At 35.7% G+C, this 20,653-nt stretch overlaps 1 protein-coding gene across 2 annotated transcripts in view; it reads left to right on the top strand.

The window, feature by feature from the left end:
• The window catches only part of mllt3 (MLLT3 super elongation complex subunit), a 108,589-nt gene that overhangs the window by 61,697 nt on the left and 26,239 nt on the right, over window positions 1-20,653 (top strand). For both annotated transcript variants that reach the window (XM_088913253.1, XM_088913244.1), the window contains exons 5-6: window positions 1,523-1,651; window positions 5,674-6,294. In XM_088913253.1, the coding sequence (XP_088769379.1) occupies window positions 1,523-1,651; window positions 5,674-6,294 (750 nt within the window). The remainder of the gene's footprint in view (window positions 1-1,522; window positions 1,652-5,673; window positions 6,295-20,653) is intronic.

Genomic DNA, 20,653 nt, shown 5'->3' with positions numbered 1-20,653 from the left:
AATTAAAACATTTTGCTATGAAGGACAAGCAAGCCATTTAGTGTAGATCCAACACAACACATCTCCCAATCACCACTGTCCGTACAATCAAGAATGGTGGTGGCAGCATCATGCTATAGGGACGCTTCTCCTCAGTAGGGACTGGAAAGGTGTGTTAGACCAGTATTAGGGGAAAAAAAAGCCCATTTCCATTTGTTATAGGTAAAACTGGCCAATTGCTTTTCAGCAGGACAGTGATCCAAAGCACAAGACCAAAGCTATACTGTAGTGTCTTAAGAATAAGAAAGTGTCCCAGTCAAAGTTCCTACTTGAATCCTGTTAGGAATATGCAGAAAAAGTTTAAAATCTGCTAAAAAGTGGGCAAACATTGGACCAAGCTAGTGTGCAAAGCTAGTAGAGATAGTTTGTAAGTCTGAGTACTTAGGCAATCAATTTCAGTGTCTTGTCTTTAGTGTTTGATGATATTTGCTGTAAATTACCCCTAGAAGTCTTTAGGTTTAGTATTCAAGTTCTAAATAAAATATTTAAAAGAAAATGTGTATGTATCATTTTGTTAAAAGTGTACCAGCCGTAAAGTAAGTTGGACTTCAAAAAGACTTCTGTGTATTAGTTATTGTAACAAGTCCTGTTGTAATTTTTTTTTAATTCAAGATTTGTTTTGTTTGCCAAAAGTAGCCATTTAAGTGGAGCTTTAGTTTACTCATACGTAGGGCTTTGGGATGCTAATGTAAAAAAACACATCTACAGTAGTTTCTACCTTGTGACTGTAGTCTTGATAAATCATAACCACCAGTTACTTCTTAAATCATCCATGTCTCTATTTGCTTGTTTGCTAGAATTGTTCTGTCTGAATTATTGTTTCTGTACAGTGCCTTGGTTTCTGCTAGAAAGGTAAACTCATTATCTTTCTATAATCAAAATATCATATTTTATGCATGAAACATAAGTAAAGACCTGTTTTTTTTCCCTGCAACATTGGAGATATCCGTTGGCTATTTACCAGAGAAATTTAAGATTGTATCAGGCCCTTAGATATGATATCGTTAGAAACTATTTTGAAAGGGACTGACAATGTGGGGACCAGCTATTAAGCCTTTTTTTATCAGCAATCCTTATTCATTGTTAGCCTTATTGAACACACAAAATGCATTTTAGTCTTCTAGTTGAGAACTTGGCAAGACTCTGAATTTAATTGAAATGACTAAATTTCAAGTTACTTGTAATTTCTTAATGCTAGTATTTTTGCATGTGGTATTTGTAAACCGAGAAAGGTAGCCCCAACTTAGTTTTGAACTGGGGAAATATTAAACTCCATTATCTTAAAACTTTGAATGGATTGTTCTGAGCCTTCTTTAGAATTAAACAACTTTAAAACTAAAAGAGAAACTACATTTCAATTTCACAAAACTTAACCATCCATTTTTTCACACACAGCTGTCATTTTAATACGTGTTATTTAAAGTATTTCTGCCTTATCTGAATTTCTTGTAACTATGTTGTCTGGATGTTTTGTCTTGGTCAGGTTATGGTCATGCAGGAGGGTTCTACGTCCCTCTTTGGGCAACACCTCAAGCTTCCTGCCCTTCCCAGCAGCTCACTGACACTGACGTTCTCAGACATGAAGAAGAGCAAGTCCTCTCATGGGTCAAAGGTCAGTGGCACTTTCCAGGAACGATTGGCGAACAGACTTTGCTGATGTTTGTCAAAACGTTTCTTCAATTCCAAAATGTATTACTTTCTGGTTGTTGTGGTGAGATGTATTTTGTGTTCTGTCATGTTTCCATGTAGTAAACAGTTGAGTAGTTGTTGAACCAATTTGTTTTATATCTTATGTTCAAAATTGTTTCCAGATTGTTAAATTTAATCTAAAATATATTAGACTTTAGTATGTGAAGTTCAGTTACTCATACCAGTAAATAATGTTGATTCTGATATTTTACAATTCAATTTATTTTGCTTGTACAGAATTGTGATTCAGTTTCATTATGGTGTTATGGGACGTTTTAGGTTAAGAGAAATGACATTTTCAGCTAAATGTCTTCCTGAAATGTCTGGCAGGTATTGTTTCTAAAACTTTTCTTCTTCCAACACAAGGGACAATAAGTAAGGCTTATTATGGAGATTACACTATTTCAAACTGGATGGAAAGGACTTATAGCTCGAATTAGCTGAAATAAAAAAACTCAAAAAGTCAAATGCACTCCAGGCAACACCTGAATTATACCTTTATATTGCTTTCCTAAGTGGTAGTCAGTGATGGTTTGCATGTGATTAAGGACTTCTGGGGAAAAAATGCACAATGGGGTTCTGAGGACATAGAAAATTACTCCTTTGCTGCATTTCAATTTCAGTGTCACACTTAGCTTGTACTTAGCCAATTATCTCCTTCAGCTGAATATTAAAAGCGACATCCAGCATAAAGTTTAAGAAAAGAAATGTGATTTAGCCACCATAGCTCAGACTTCAGTCTTCATATTTTGTTTGCTTGCCTTTCCCTTACTAAACTATACAAGTTTGAAATGTGGCATACTGCTGCCATTATGTGCTATTTGTAGTCTTAAGTGGTTTCATTTACCTTGAGCTGTATTGGAATCATTCATAAGGCCAGTCATGTGAGTTGGAGGTTAAAAATGATTTGCTGCACATGGAAACATTTTTAAATCAAAACAGACGCAGCCAGTGATGGATTACTAACTGGTCAGAGGTCACATAAGACAAAAGTTTCCTCTGAACAAGTGTTAACTTCATCTTTGTAAAGACAAATCTGTTCAAGTGTTTGCTGGAAAGCATTGATTGCAAAAATAAAAATGCTGAAACACCCATCATTCTGCACAAAGAATTGGGACAACATTTCACTTATTTTATCTGTTCGCTTTTTTTATTCTTGCCTTTTTATTCCCATTTTGAAACATGAGTAAGTCCTACAATTTTCTTGGTATTGTTAACTTGGTTGAAATGGTAGAAGCTTTAAGTCTGATTTTTGTAAACACATGCATTATCTGCATTTTCCTATAATTGTCTGCTTGTTGAGTGAATATTATCCTTCCTACTAGCTATTATTTTACAGGCTTACCAATTATTCAAGTATAAAATACTGACAATGTAGACGCAGGTTAATATTCCACAGGGTAAAGAACATAATGCCCCTCAAATGGAGTTGTGCATTTGGTTGGATTCTAATTTGTTTCCTCTTTTTGCTTCCTGGCATTCAGCTCTGAGACCTCTTCTCAGGAGCTATTTTTGCTTACTCAGCTTGATAAATTGTAGCATGAAGGAAAATGACAGCCTAGATTCGCACAGACCATAAGCAAAAAGGAAAGGGATAGTAAGGAGGTGAATTCAGTGTTTAAGAACCATTTTTAACTTTTCTCTTAGAATTTAAAAATTGTAACACAACACAACCACAACTAAAATGTTTCTCACTTTATTTTGAAATAGTCATTTTACGTAGTAAACTGTTTTGGTTTAAGTATGTGAGGAATACACATCAGGAAATAATACAGGAGTACGGCTTTGCACTAAGAAGCAAAGAACATTTCAGCATTTTAGAAGACATCTGAAGCTGGATCTACTGTTATCAGCATGCTTAGAAAATAATGCATTTCTTGAGGGTTATGGGCTCGACAACTGTATGCATTATTATGTAGCACAGTTTCTCCAGCGTTTCTCTTGGTCAATGCTTGGGTCCGGTAGAGAGATTTTTAATTTTGTAGTATTTTGATAAAATCTATAGTTGATATATCAAGTATATATAAATACAAATATATAGCATACAGAAAACAACAAATGGAAGCCAGCCTGAGAAAGAAAAGAGGACTGATCAAAAAAGTTATGAAGACAATGAGAAAAGTAAATGTGATGTGCAGAGGCACAGAAACCATAATCCCAACCCTTACTTGGGAGGTTTAATCTTAGGCAGGAATCAGCTCTTGGCCATAGTCTTAAAAAGCTTCCCGCCCAATTTGGTTAGTTATAAATTAGGTCTGGATGTGCTATGCTGCCTAGAACCACACATTGTGCTTGAACAATAAAAACTTGCCTCCCAAATAAACAGGCATTTGGACATTTGAACCAGGAGTCCTGCAGTGACTCAAACTTTGGGCTGTTTTGTCTGTGAGGAAAAAAGAGCCTCATGCTAAGAGGTTCAGGGGTCACAAGCAGAAGACAAAATAAATGCTTTAAGGTGGTCAAGGCAGCTAGTAACTTGCTGTTCGTCTAGACTTCCTAATGGCTTTACAGCATTGATGAAATATTGACAAGGGCAAGCAAGCATGACCCAGGGAACAAACGGGACTGCTTGTTAAGGAGATTAAATCCCCTTATCTTTGTCAAATAGCCCCTGTTAAGGTGTTTGCTATGCATGTGCATGGGCCATTTGCTGTCCCATCCAAAATCATTTTCATAAGATTAGAAATGGGCAATATTTTAAGTTTTCATCTTTTGTTTAAGGGCGAGTACTTTTATTTCATATATGTTATTCTTATTCATATAATAAATATTGCATGGAAAGAATGAAGTACAGGTATATAAATACCTTTTCCAGTTTTTAAGAAGAGGCATTGATAACAATTTTTAAAAATAAGCATAAGAAATTGCTACAAAACCTCTCCAGAAAAGATACAGTAGATGCCTGTAGTGTAAAGGTTATGCATAGCAAGCAGCTGTGCTGTTCTATTGGAGAACATTCTGGAAGTATTTTAGTTAATATTTACCTATACAAACCATTACCTATACAATATTTACTTATAATACTTGATGTCTGATAAACCAATAGGCCTTTATGTTTATTTTAAGATGGGTTATACACAAGGGGATGTCAGTGGTCCTTTCTTAGTAGATGTGTGTTGATCCTAAAACTTTAACAGATAATTTTCTTATCAAATCCTAGGTAACCAACTGCATATTATTGTATGGTATCTTTCTTTATAACCGCAAAATGTTCACAAAATGAATATGAACAATTCATAGTTTGAACTTTCAGTTGAATTCCATTTATTGTGTTTTTCACTAATATTCCCTCTTGTATTTGCAAGCTAAAGAATTAAAAGTATTTGAATAAGATCCAGTAGGGTCATTAGGGTTAAGTACATGATTTCTGGATTTTCTGCAAATCCTTTTAAACCAGTTTAAATGTTTCTGACTTTTCATGTTGTTGCACTAAATATAAACCTCCCAAATAATGACATTACAAGCATAGGGACGCACTTCCACAATTATCAGTTCTATTATTTGTTTTATATAGTACAAAAATAAGTCTGATAGTAAAAGCCAGCATACTGTGAAGTTGTCAGTTGAGATTTAAAAATGGTAACTATACGACAGGCTTTCATAAGAAGATTAGAAAAGTTACAAATAAGAAGAGACTCTTCAGACCTTTGAGGTCATCTCATAGCCTAGGTGATAGCAACTAAAAGGCTTTCTCATTGAAGGAACATAACAGTTTTTTGTTATTGATGGATGTCTGCAGTCAAGGACTGAAAGCTATGCTTAGAAGTGTACAATGAAAATTCATAAATTTGACTATTGCTAATCCATGCCTTACAAGTCAGTAGTAAGATGTTACTTTCAACTCTACTGGGTGGAAATGCATAGAAATTGTATACAAAGCCAAAAATGATGTTTTTAAACCAGTCATATTTCATCATTATAATTTTGTTTTAATGTATTTTTCAGGATGTGGCTAAGAGCAGTAGTAGCACCCTCACTACTACCACCACCACTAATAGTAGCAGCAGTAGTTCTTCAAAGCTTCATAAGCCTATGAAAGAGCACAAAGACAAATCTTCAAAAGACTCGAAGGAGCATAAAAGTGCCTTTAAAGAACCTACCAGGGAACCCAGTAAACTTTCCAAAGATTCCTCGAAGAAACCCAAAGAAAACCAGCCACTTAAAGATGACAGGCCCATCCCCAAGATGGCTTTTAAGGAACCCAAGACCATGTCCAAGGACCTAAAGACAGAGATGAGTGTTTCTCATGGTGGTGGGGCAGGCTGTGTGCAACACAACACAAAAGCTCCCAGCAAAAGGCCACCAGCAGTTGATTCTGAAGAACATGCATCCAAAAAGCGAAAGAAGAGCACCTCGGAGACGGCCATGAAGGCCGTGTCTGGTTCCTCTCCCCTGCATCATCACTCTGACAAAAAGCTGATGAAGGATAAATCCCAGATCCGCTCCACCAAGCTCAAAATGGATAGCGAGGTGCCAGAGAGAAAGAAACCCACTTTGCCGCCTTTTGAAGATCTCGTGGATCCAAATGACTCTGACATAGAGGACAATATGTCTACCAAATCAGAGGTGAGATTTTTTTTTCCCCCCAGCTGAGGTAAAGAACAGTATTAGGATAGGACAGTAGCTAAATTTCATCTGTGGTGATTTACAGGCCCTGTGGGCATCGGTGGTGTTTGGGCATCAGGATAGTTTTATGTGCTGTGTTTAATGCAGTTGCATCATAATTTGTTCACAGAATATTATTGATATATCTAGCAAAAGAAAAATCAAGGATGCTGTTCCACAGAGGTCCAACAGAAAATTACTTCTTACAGAGAGACGGAAGAAAAGACAGTTTTGATACAGTTTCAAGACCATTGCATCTACAGATGCAGCCATTCAAAATGCGCGGGCGATACCGCATTATTTTCCGGTACGCTGTACGCAGTCTACCGCAAGCTACCGGTAAATACCGCGAGTTACCGGTAAATACCGCTAGCAAAATAATAGTATCCGGAATTTCCGCAAGGTGGAGCTAATAAAGCTCAACCTCTCATGTTTGAGCTGTAGCCATCAAAGTCTTTAACGAAGATATTAATAATAGTATTAATAATAAATGACCTTGGACAAGCTGTAAACTCAAAGTATTGCCCTGGTCCACATTCTTTTTTTCATTGACCGTCTTTGTAAAAGTAACGCCACAGCATTTCGCAATCACGCATTTTTTTCCAATCATGCAAAGTACAGTGATTCACCATGCCTTTCACATGCTCATAAAAGAGATTGATTTAGGGACATAAACATATTACCGTATGCAAACTGTACTGTATACAGTATGTATATGTATATTTAATGTCTTAACTGTGCCCGTTTAAGTATTGAATATTCATATCTAATTTTACCACTGAAGGGAAATCTTAGTAGCTGAGCATAAAAACAATAGGAGCATACTGCAACGCGTGTGAAGGCCATAAACGATATTAATTTTGGAACATAAACATACAGTATATGGCTGGTCTCGGTACTTTAAAGAAAACATACACGAAACATGGTTTCATTATGACCAGAATCTTGAGATATTTTTAACTTGATTTACAGTATTTGAGAGGTATGTCTTAACACCGATACTACAGTGCTTAAGTACTACTCACGTATATGTTTCTAGGTTTATATTATGCATTTCATACGGTCAAATTACTTTTGAGCAACTAATAAGAAGCGCGAAACGGTATGCGTTTTACTTTCGTTTCGTGCTGGGACCCGTGGATTGATTAGAGATATCAAGTACATACAAGTCATTTTTTAAATGTTGTAGTTCGTCTTGAAAAAATGTTACGAGTACATCATCTATCAACAATTACACAGGTTCTGTTTCCATATTGCGGATTTTGGTTACGTAATATTATTTTCTAGATTTCACGTTGTGAATATATGATTTGGGCAAACAGAGCCGCAAAGAAGTACATTATGGGTTGTTGTTTTTTTTTGCAGTTTTATCTAGAACAAGCGATGCTTAAACCTTTGTCTGATTCTTGTGAAACTATCCACACGACAGTTACAGTACCTAGGAGTTGACTTCAGTGATGTCACTGATGGGATGTTTCTAAAAATCCATCCTCTGTAAAACGTCTTCTCTAGTTGTCCTGCATATGTATTCGCTAATGAAGCTGTGTGTTCTGAGCCTGGATCTCTACATTTCTGTATGAACCACCTTAGAGGGCTAAAGACAGCTTGTGTTTAAATTGAGTGTAAGGCAATTTATGCTTCTAAAGTCATGGTCAGCATTTTTGTACTGTGCTGTAAACTTGTTCTGTGCCTAGTCACATTATTTTATAGCGTTTTCATAGCGTTATCAAATCTGGTGGCGCTGTGTTAGTTTCCTGACTCCCATGTCACATGGTCTGTGATTGTAACCTGTAATACCGGTTTAATTCGTCACAGCCAGCACTCCGGTTGTAAAGTAGAAGCAGGCGAGATTTCCAGCGAAAAACACCTCCCCCTTCTTCAGGTGTGAGGGTCTTCTGCTCAGAATGAAACGCTAAAATGTAATGTAGGCTCTGAATGGGTTCTGACTTGCTTTAACAAAATATGTTTACAAATCCTTTCACCTGGCATTTTCGTAGTTAGAAATTATGGAACGCTCTGTTAAAAGCAAGGGAGTTTTTATGTCCGTTGCAGTTCTTTTGCAACATGAATATAATTATATCGTTATTAATTTCTTGAGATACGCGATTCCATATTATATTCCCTTTTAATCAAATTCTAAAAGTATGCTTGTTGACTCCGGTATCGCGTTAGTTAAAGACTTCGATGCTTAAAATGTTTAGGAGAAATGGAATACTGGTGTGTATGTTTTCTTTAAAGTACCGAGACCAGCCATATACTGTATGTTTAAGTTCCAAAATTAATATCGTTTATGGACTTCACACGCGTTGCAGTATGCTCCTATTCTTTTTATGCTCAGGCACTAAGTAAAAGGAGATGCTTCATATTGCTTGACTAATTTTAAAAACTAAGTTAGAAATGCAGACGCTCCCTCGGTGCGCTGCTCTGGTGCGCCGGCTCTTACACAGTGCCTGTCTGCCGTAAGCGTTACAATATACATACCCAACACTGCTTGTACCCATCTGTCATGCAAATAAAACACCTTGAATTGAATTGAATTGAGGGGAGAGGGGGGAATACTAAAGGCAATACTGGCTCAATACCCTCGATGGGCTTTGACGTGCTAATGCGTTGGTTTAACAGTCCGGGTGTGGCAGGCTTCCAATGTCAACTCGACTCGATTGGAAGACAATGAACGTATTTTGTGATATTTAGAAATATAAATTTGTTTGGTGCGAGTGAGGTTTTATTTAATCTCTGACCAAGGGAAACGTTTCATTTTTTCAAAGAAATGTTTGTTAAAAAATAAAGTCATAGTTCTATGGGATTCAATCACAGACCATGTGACAAGGGAGTCAGGAAACTACTCTAACACACAGCGCCACCGGATTTAATAACGCAATAAAAACGCTATAAAATAATGTGACTAGGCACAGAAAAAGTTTACAGCACAGTACAATAATAAATGCTGACCATGACTTTAGAAGCATAAATTACCTTACACTCAATTTAAACACAAGCTGTCTTTCTGTATGAACCTCTAAGCTGGTTCATACAGAAAATGTAGAAATGCATTAGCCTGATTATGATTAAAAAACACATAATTAAACACGCGTTTGCGATTTAAATCAGAACACGATTTAAATCAATATAAATGTTTATATTGTAACGCATACTGTCCAGCCTCCATTTCTCTATAAAAATTTACTCTGTTGCACACACACACACAATAGAAGGAGGAACCGCTGTCAGAAGGGAAGATATGTTCAAAATATCGCAAATATCGTTCATGTTGCGATATTTTGAAATATAAAAGTCAATTTATTGTCCATAATATCGCTATTCTATTTTTTCGAAGAAATGTTTGTTAAAAGAAAAGTCCGGCACCAGCTGGATTCGATCACACAACCTCCCAGTTGCTAGTCACGCACCTAGACCAGTCGGCTAGAAGACAGCTCGCATGAACAGGCAGGCGAAAAAGCCCTACACAGCCCTGTCGCAGCACACGAATACCGTTATTAAATTCTTTAGATACGCGATTCCATATTATATTCCCTTTTAATCAAATTCTAAAAGTATGCTTGTTGACTCCGGTATCATGTTAGTTAAAGACTTCAAAGCTTAAAATGTTTAGGGAGAAATGGAATACTGGTGTGTATTTTTTTCTTTAAAGTACCAAGACCAGCTACAGTATATACTGTATGTTTATGTTCCAAAATTAATATCGTTTATGGCCTTCACACGCGTTACAGTATGCTCCTATTCTTTTTATGCTCAGCTACTAAGATTTCCCTTCAGTGGTAAAATTCAATATCTACAACGGGCACAGCAAAGACGTTTTTACTGTAAGTCTTTCTACGACAGACCAACGGACCACGAGTGCCCCTGTCGGTCAACCAATCACGTACTGCGGTGCCACGCGTCATCTTGCGTCATACTGAGCGACGTCACCTGCGGTACGTGTCTGTGACGCGCACTTTGAATGGCTGCATCTGTATGTAGCACAGAAGTAGTAGAACCTTTCATGGACTAATTACAGTTACATTTAACTGTAAGCTTTGGAATAAAACCCTCGTGGTAATATTGTGTTGTTGATCTTCAAGTGACTTTGATTCAAAACCTCTTCCGAATTTCCTGATAAAAAATAAATACTTTATTAGAAAGCTTGCAGAATACCTACTCGGAATAGCAGTGCTAACCTTGAACCATTTTTACATTACTGTTTTAGCCTGTTTTATAGTAAGGTATTTATTTTTCTTAACATGTGAAATGGACCATCTGTTCAGTTGTTTACATAATTACTGCAGGCTGAGAGCTAGTGGCTGTTTCCTCTTCTACATTTACCATGTTTAATAAACTGAAACTGTGAGCCCTATGGACTGAGGGGAAAGGGACTGTAAAGCTCTTCAGGGAAAGGGGCTGATGGGGACACCCACAGGCATGGTTTTTGTGGGTTTCTTTGGAAGGGAGTGTTCACTGCACACCAAGACAGTATGTATCAAATGTACGCTACATATGCACTGAAAAGATTCCCCCATAGCGGAGGTCTTAAAAGAGTTGTAAGTTTTACTGAATGGTGTTTGTGTCTGGTAGTCTGCAGCATGTCCTAGGGCCAAACAGAACTCGCAGTTTGAAGACGTTCCTTGCTTGCACATAGTTGGAAAGTAGGGGATGGTGGGTTGGGTTGAGACTTGTTGGTATTAAGAAAGGCAATGCTGGTACAATGAAAGTCATCGTAACATTACGCAGAGGCTTGAATGGGGAGCTGTGCCAGTATGCAGGCTGCTCAGAAAAAAATGACACCCATCATTCCACCTAAGGTTGACCTTTTCCCAGAGCTAAAATGCTGCGGATTATCTTTCTACTTTTCTGTATAGATGATGTAAACTACTGGTTCCATCATACAGTTGTCATTTTCTGTGCATGTGGGGTAGCGAAACCCTTTGAAGAATTTTAAAAATGATAAAAGGCCATTTAATAAGTAAAAAAACCTCAAGCACACAAAAAATGAATTCTTCTTCCAATGAACATATTTTTAAATGTTCATATACACATATATGATGTAGAATCACACCTGAAGAAGGCTCTGCAGCCGAAAAGGTTTCCTTTCTTCTCTTTTCACCTTTTACTTGTTCCTATGTATAGAATGTTTTTTTTCTGCAGATTCTACTGTAAAGTGAGTGTTTTCCTCATGGCACAGTCTCTCACAGTTTTCATTTTGGTGTTTAGAGAATGTCCACTGTCTCTGCAGTAGGTCAAAAAAGAAATGGGAACTGTTTGCAATGTGCACATTTCACCCACACTAAAAAAGATTTTTGCTTTCTCAAGATGTTAAAAGTAGCTGAAATTCAAACTGCTAGTAGCTGCCGTTCATGGTACAGTGTGTGTGTATAGTAGATCATCTTATTAAGTTTTAACCAGGTGATTTTCTTAGGATAGATTTATTCTTCCAGACCAGTAAAATGTGTTAAATAATGAACACCTCCAGAGTTTAGGGGAAGCCTGTTGGCCTTGTTTTAGGATTAATATTTAGGTTGAATGTATTGTTTGTGATCAGTGTTAGAGCAGGGAACTGTGTCATTGTGAAAGCTGTCAAGGAGAAAATAGAGCTCAATTTTATGCTGAAAAGTTTGAAGCCTCCACAGCTGAACTTCAAAGTGGAATTAACCACTAATTATGTATGATAAATCTTTATATTTTGATGTCTAGTGATGGATTTATATATTCAATTATACTGTTGACATGTAATCAGATGCTTTGTGTGTTGGATCTAGCAGTTGATTAAGTTTCATATGTCATTCCTGTGAACACATGTACATACAGGTCCTATTATGGTTGTTATTGAATTATTAATTATTGCCATCGCTGCCCAAACTGAAACGCCCAAGTGCGTCCCAAACACTTTTTTAAAATCTTTTTGATAAATTGTTTGCCTCCTATGACATAACATCAAGTTGGACACACACAAAGGTGTTACTTTTTTCCTTAGGTTGTTATAAACAGTGCTTTCACACAAGTTAAGGTGTGTAATGGTCTGTAGAGTCCAAAACATTGTTTTTTATATATTTAAAGCATGGAAATAAAATCCTTATGAATTTATAAGGGATTTTTTCAGGGAAGGTCTTGTCATATTGTTGCCCACTGTTGATTAAATTAAAAATTGCAGGTGCAGATTTAAAAGTGAATTATTACAATTTACAGAATCAGAAATGCATTCTTGTTAGTGATTGTTTTTAATAGTCTATATCATAATGAATAAAAGTAGGGAAATGTTTGATTTTGAATGCTTAATTTGTAAAAATGCCGATTTTACATTTTCTGCAGTAGTTTTCTTATTTTTATTATGTGCACTATGAATGCACATTTATTGATGTCACCTGACAGCTTGATGCTCTGTCTTACTTCTGCAGTTATGGGTTTTATTCTGTCTTTGACTGCACAAGATTTATTACCTAACATAAAACCTCTTAATAAACATAAACTCGTTGATTGTCATGTCATTTATTGTTCATGTACCACAGAGATCATGCTAATTTTGTTACTCTACATAACGGTTTCATAATACATTTAAACATAATTACTGGCATAAAAAAAGTGTTGTTAAATTCTACTTGTGTTACATAGTACTTAGCAATTTATGGTGCCAGACTATTCAAATGCATAGGAAAAGTACCTAAATTCAAGTAGACCAATTAGAACAAATCTTCTACATGTATTTTAATGGGAATTCAGTGGAATTTTGGATCAATTGTGCTCCTAAAGAGAGGGAAGAGAGAATTTATCATTACCTTATGGCTACAATCCTCTTTTGCTTTGTTTTCTATAAAATACGTATTTCATTACTTTGTTGCACAAGCTCTTTGTACTTGTAAATAAAAATAATAAATATGATAAAACCCATAAGAGTTACGATAGATGTTTAACTCATGGCTCATGATGTGGTAAAAACTGTGATTAGGATGTTGCAAATTAAAGCTGGTCTTAATGAATTTTAAACCCTTAAACGTGCGTGACAGTCTTTTGCACTTAGATATTTTATTGAACAAATTAATAATTCCAATGTCAGACTGTCAATGTGTTGTGCAGGTTTTACCCATCTACTCACCAGATATTATAATATGTACTGTTTGCCTTCTCTGAGTGTAATAGCAGGTTTACAAGAATGTTTATTCTGAAAGTTCCTGCAGTAGGTATATTAATAATTAGAGGGTTCAGTTTAAGACAATTTGTCCTTTCCCTAAAAACAGTGATACAGTTCCAGTCGTGGTTCAAGATGCCTTGATGGTTCTTCACCTATTGTACTTCTGTTAGTCTACAGTTATTTTAGCATTCAAAATCCCTCTCGGTTTTTTCAGTTGTGTAGATGTCTTTTTGGTCTATTTTAAAGAAAATCCTTGTACTACTTTTAGATGTCCACCTGCATTAATTCTTTCAGGCAGCTGCCTTTTGAAGTATTCAAACTTTTGGCAAGTTACACACAAAGCCTCTTATACTAAATTCAAAAGTGGATTTTTTTCTTGCTTGCTTTCTGTCTAAAAATAGATCCTGACATTCTTTTTTAGTGCTACAGAAATATGTAGAATAATCTCATCAAGGACTCAGTTTAGCTTCTAGAATGGAAAAGGTCACCTCTTTATTTGACATTTTGCAAACTGTTCTGAGGTATATTCCCCTGAAGCATGAGCGCTCCAGTGCACAGCTGCAGGTGTCAGCTAGTACACTTTGCCTGTCGGTTTAGTGTTGTGCTTAAGTTTTTGTCTTCCCTTATCTTAGGTTTTCTTCATTCATTTGTTAGTCTGGGTGCCATTCATCACTCATTAAAGCAGCTTTACCTTGTTGCTCAATTTATAGTTATTGAGATGTCAAAAAGTAAATATAGTATATCAGAAGCTCTTTGTTTGGGTAATTAAAATACTGAAGTAGTTTTTAAGACATCTGAAGGGTGTAATAATGATTTAGCATCCTTTAAAAAATGCCAGTTCCCCACATGTTTGGAAAAGAAACCCCACACAAAGAGGAAGACAGTTTTATTAGTAGGCAGTGGAGGCTAGATTTGTGGTTTTACGGCAGTGAACTAGAGTAATGAGGACACCATGAATACTTCAGGCTTTCGCTTTAATCATTTGCCTGCTTTAATACCAGAACAATTTTAAATATAACCTTGATGGCTGAAAATATTGAAGTATCTCATCACTGAAAAATTGGGCTAGAATATGGCAGATCTCATGTATATTGAATCGGATATAAAAGCATTATTTTCTTTTTTAATAGTACAGACCATTTATTAGAGGGGTTAATTGATTGCAATTGCACATAGTATTATGTAAGCAATAACAAAGCTGAATTCATGATTGAAGTCAGTATTTAGGAATAAGTGGCCCGGCTCTCATCTGCTTGGTCTGCTGATTTTCAGTGATATAGTACTGTAAGACTAGTCACTGCTGTGTCACATTGTTAGCTTCAAATCAGTGTAAACTGGGAATGTACTTGTATAGTTTCACCTCACTTTAATGTTTAGACTGTAGCACTGCTGTGAAAAAGAGCAGGTTTTTACTTCACCTTGCCAAACTGCCAAGTGGCTTTTCCCCAGAATGATTTTCTAATTCATATGCAACACAGGATTGTGGCTGAATTGCAAGGCTAAGGCTTTTAATGTGTACAAAAGAATCCATAGAGAAAAAGCTTGGGCAATAAAATTGAGTTTCATGTGCTTAGATGTAATTAGGAGTTGCACACTACTATATTTTGCTATACTTCACTAATAACTTTCTGGCCTATATTGGTGTAAATACCTGGATCAGAGCTGGTAAATATGTACTTAAATGATATTAAAGCACACTCTATGAGCTTCTATTGAGCTGTAAAAGTATGAGACATAGTGTAGTATAGCTCAACAGTTTGTGCAGGCTAATTGTAAGTTCTACAGAACAATAGAAAAAAGAGTACACCAGTATGGGAAAATTAAAATCAAGTTAATCTTTCAGTTGCTGGCTCACGATCTGTGGAAAATAACTGTTTAGATGGCACGAATCAAGTATCAGGGCATCCTCCACAGGCCTCTAGGCTTGAAAACCATCCAGCTCATAATTTTTATTCTGGCCAGCGCAAAGGCACTAAGCCAACAGCTCTTCCTAGCTGAATCATGAACTTCGTGAGAAAAAAAAACTCTGCCAGAGGTGTTTGATTTAGTATTCTTTATCCTCTGCCTTGGCTCTGGTTTTTCTGTTGTCTTAACAGTTTCCTTGTATTAACGTTGGGTTACACAAGATGGCATTTAATAGATCTGGATGTAATTAGTACCTGAATTAGGTTCCTAACAAAACAGCATCCATCTGATATACGTGTATATATTAAATCGTTTTTTGAGGACCTTACATGATTTGAGCATGACATTTTGTATGTAATACAGCTTAGCTGTGTTAGCTAAGACATTTTGTAAATAAGGTAGTCACAGCTTTAGAATTAAATGGTTTATTCTATAACGTATTGCCTGTAACAATGTTATGGTCGTGAAAGTGGATGCCACTCTGAGTTGCAACTTCTTTGGTGGCTTTCAATAATGGCAGTCATTAATCTATCAAAAGATAGTGGAGTTGTTCAATTTATGGTTAGTTTATTAACTATTCTGTGCTTTACAAGATGTGGTCTGGCCAAACTGTACTGGAAATAGTGATTTTTTTGTTGTTGTGTCCTACTTGTATATTTTGTGTAACCATGCACATTAGGTTCTGCTGTATGCAAAAGACTATGATGTCAGTTGTGTGCTTCATTATTTGCTTAGAGTTTTATTGCTGTTTGATGCAGTATAGTGTATCACTTCTGTAAGGCATGTTATTTTGTCTTCACTGTATTTCTGCCTTTTTTTAACCTGTATTACTGTATTTTGTGTTAGATAATTTTGCTTCAGTCAAAATAAATACTGGTAAAATAGATAAAATTAGCAAAAATAGTGCAGTAAATCCATTTGCAATGTGTGCCCATAATTCACCCTGAATTTAATCTGTAAATTTACAGAAAAGTTCAGTCCTCTTTATTTAGGGTCTTTTCTCCTGCTAAGTCTTATGTTTTGGCTTTAAAAACTATAAATACAACTGCAATAACATCTAAAAGTTTTTCTGCATTCATCTTTTAAAGGTAATTTGTAAATTCCCTTTGTGCATGGTAGACCAGTCCCTTCCCTGAACTTCACATGCTGTTCCAATTACTTGAAATCAAAATAGTGTTCCACACGGTGTTAATTGAGTCAGATCCTGTATCCAAAAGTTCATAAAAAGAATCAAGGGAAGTATATGATTTCAGTGGTGTCATTTAGCAGAATTAACTCCGCATACAAGCAACAGATAAAGCAGACCTTGCCCACAGCCAAAGAAAACATTTTGTAGATCTTGAGCTTGACTGTGATTAATTGCTGCCACATGCACTTCTACCTCTTTTAGATAGAAAGACCTAAAGATTGATGCACAACAGAATTAGATGGAAACAACTTTAAAATCACCTCATCATTCGTTATAATGCCACAGCTGTATCATAAGTAATTTATAGTCCCAAATGTTGGGAGACTCTTCTCCAAAATAGTATACTGTACTGTATGTTTCATGTAGCTGGAATGTTTGAAGCTGGTGTTTGAAATCTTTTGTCATGGCTTTATATTTCTAATTTTGAAGTCTTTGCTGACCTTCAGTCTACCAATTAATAGTGTGTCCTTCACTCTTTGTGGGAGGTATAGACTTTGTCAAAGTGTTTTTGCAGTTGGAGAGTTGAAAAATGCAATCCCTCATCAGTAAACACCTAGAAAAGTCTTACATTTCTCATATTTCAAGTGAAAATGTGCAGATGCATTAGCTTAATTAAATTTTAGATGTTCTCAGTCAATTCAGTTGCCTTCCTCAAGCAGTCTTATAAGCCTTTAGGCTCAATTATTAGTACCACTACCGTAGCCTGATTTACTGTAATAGCAATATTTAAGCAAAATCAAACTTCAGTAATGTTGATTCTTTGCTGCTTTAGATGGAGTTAAAAGAGAACTAAATTCCCCAAATTATCCACGTATACATTTTTTAAAGTTTGCTGTAAAGTCTCTTGTGATTTTATGTGTGGCTAGTTAATGTTTTGGAAGTAATAAGAAGCTCTTTCTTTTTGATGCTAGACAGGAACCCTGAAATTTAGTTTATAACGCATGTATCAGACAGTATTTTTTAGAAGGTAAAACTTAAAATATTCAACAGCCATCCTTGGAGATTATTTAGGGAAATGTAACATTCAGTGCCTTATCCACCTTTGGCAGTTAGCTCAGCCAACTCTGTATTTTCCGATTACCCAGAATGCTTCAAAGTTGATGAAGATTTTTGTGGAAATGGGAGAACTAGTAGCGCAACTAGCCGCAATTATATACAATTATATAAATTTGATGGTTTAGTTTGTTCTTTCTAGGGCAACTGAAAATATTTCTCAGCATTCTTTGTTTACTAAGTGAAGTGAAATTAATTTCTCCTTTCATTTTAGCATTTTTATGGAAGCCGTTTTAACATGCAATGTTAAGGTTACATGAAATCACTAAATGTTCTCCATTTCATATGTATTTGTAACAGCTGATATTTCTAAAATGGTAACGTTGGGTACATTAAAAGAAAAAATTGTGAGTGCAAGCATAAATTATCAATTGTGGCTGACTGAATTAATCTAATCACAGAATAAGAATAATTATTTTCAATTCTTCATGTCTAAAAAGAAAATTAAAGCCTAAAATTAACCAAAGCACTCTAGTATTGTTACAACCAGTAATTACAGCAATATACGTTACATAAGAAAGAAACATGATTGACTCCAACATTTAGATTTGCTTTTTTATTTTCTTAGGCTTCTCACAACTGAGAAATGCTGTTTGTTCTTGCTCTAGAGTAGAGACAGACGAGCAATTTTTTCAGCCGTTTTTCTTGAGACTACAACATTGCTCATTAATCTTAGAGCATATAATCAGCAGCAGACGAGAAGAGTTCAAGAATAAGTCGTTGGGGAAAGAGACAGATTCGGTCCTCCTTAGTTAGGAACTGAAAAATAAATTCCCCCATATCGTATTGCTTCATGATAATCATTTTATGTTTCCAACAAATTACTTTATATGTGCTGAGTAGGTTTTACAAAACATTGTCACTAAACAATGTTAATAAAAAGGGCATCCTTCATAGTTCTCAAAATTAACACAAGTAAAAACACTTCAATTTTGCACCTTTAAACTTTAAGATTAATGAGCCCTTTTATTTCCAAAATGCTCATAGGGGTTCTTTAAGAATCTGACTAATATCTTAAAGAATTCTGACTAAAAAATTAAAGCAAGAAAATGTAATCTCTTCTGAGGTTTAATTTAATTTCGTCTGAATTTAAGTCTGTTATTTTTGTTATAAGGCATTTTTCATAACCTATTTGCAAGAAAAAATGAATGAAGAAAGATGATTTACTTAATTTTGGGAATGTAATACTTTATAACCAAGTAGACAACCAGTATTTTTGGTGGAATTGAACACAGTCATTAGATTTGGTTAATTTCATGGAGAGTTAGAGGAAATGTAAAGTAATTGCATCATAAAAGTCCAAGGTTACAAACAAAAGGAGACAATTCAGTCCATCTAGCTTGTTTAGTTTATAGACTGATCCATATGTTTCTTGAAGGAAGTCTGGGTATCAGCTTCAACTGTGTGGCTAGAGTTTGTTCCAGACTCTTACAACACTTTGTGTAAACAAGTGCTTCCTGTTGTCAGTCTTGTATGCATGTCACCTTGTTTCCACTTGTGCCCTCTGGATTGTGTTTTCCTGTTGATCTTGAAGTCCATTAGGTGTTCTTTATCATTACCTTGGTGGGTGGTTTGCTTGAATGAAGTCCCTCTGTGGTCTTGTGTTCAAGAATAAAAAGATTGATTCATTTTGAGCATTGGATACTCCGTTTTACCCGAGTGCGTACCTGATCTTCTTTGAGTTGATTCTGAAGCAGCAAAATCTTTTTTTTGGGGGAGGGATGTGATGAGCAACTTAAATTACAATTACATTTGATGCTTTTAGCTATATTTGATATATTCTCATATATCCTTCTCATATAAATTTTATTTTAGATGCCTACAACCTCCACTGTATGAATTAATGTGAACTATTTTACTTTGGTTATATTACAATAAGACATTGGCTATGTCAGCAAGCAAAGATCTCTATGCTAAATGCACTTTTGAAATTTAAGCTGTTCAAGATTTAATACAGGACGACTTGTGGTTAAACAGCTTCTGTTTAGCTAGTTGCAGAGGTAGCTACTTGTGTTGTGGTGGAACAGTCATGCTGTTTTTGCCTGGAGTGTCGCTGTTGGCTCCAAAAATAAATCTTTGTGTCCCTAGCAAATCCTTCTGTGCATCCACCTCTATATTGGAGGATCCAAATAATTTCAACAAATTGGTAAAGGAGGGGAGACTTTTTCAGTTTTCAGTCTCGGTTTTAATACTGTCAGTATTTCCCCACCTAATGACATCCCCAAAACTTTAATGGAGCTTAAAAATGGTAAAGTGGAATCCTGAATACACTTTGAACTTATTACCAGGTTTTCATGTCATATTTTCCCTTGTCTACAGTTTTTTTAGAGCTATGCCATCATGTTCTTTTCCCTGCTAGCCCCTTGAAATTGTGATCTAAATTTGTTTGACAGAACTCATAACAAATTGGAATGTAAAACATTTCTTAATTGGAAATCATGGCAGGAATTGTAAAAAAAAACTGGCTCAATGAAAATCTTACAGGTTTGGGGCTTTGTGGGCTGTTTTCCTCTCTTCTTGGAAAATGGATGAGGTGCCTTTTTCATTTCCTTTTATTCTGTGGAAAAATATTTTGACACAATATACCAAAAAGATCTGAAAGCTAGCAGTCAAATCTTTCACTGGCCACCTTCTTTCTTACATGAATTTTTTTTTTCAAAATTGTAAAGTTTGCTTTGATAATTTTTGTTTCTCATCCTGTATGCTTAATAGTGGTGTTACATGTCTAGTTCCTCACCAGACCTTAAGCCAGTACTTAACACCTGTTTGCTGTGTTTTGTGGGCATTGTCTTCCTTTCTTAGGATCTCTATCAAGAAACCTCTTAAAATTACTAATCTGCTATGGAAAAAGATGGATAATACAAAAAATACTTTGTTGCATCTCCTTTAAAATTAAACATTTTTCTTTTTGCACCAGAATAATTTCTTCCTTCTCCATCAGCTGTTGTCTTGTATTGTTCTCTGCATCTATTTTGACTAAATCGAGTTCTTCATTACCATAAAAAAAAAATGTAATGTACCATTTTATAGTTTTGTGACCACACAGACCATTA

The sequence above is a fragment of the Atractosteus spatula genome, chromosome 1, assembly GCF_055471065.1.
Source record: "Atractosteus spatula isolate fAtrSpa1 chromosome 1, fAtrSpa1.hap1, whole genome shotgun sequence".
Lineage (NCBI taxonomy): Eukaryota > Metazoa > Chordata > Actinopteri > Semionotiformes > Lepisosteidae > Atractosteus > Atractosteus spatula.
This window is presented reverse-complemented; position numbering and strand designations above follow the sequence as displayed.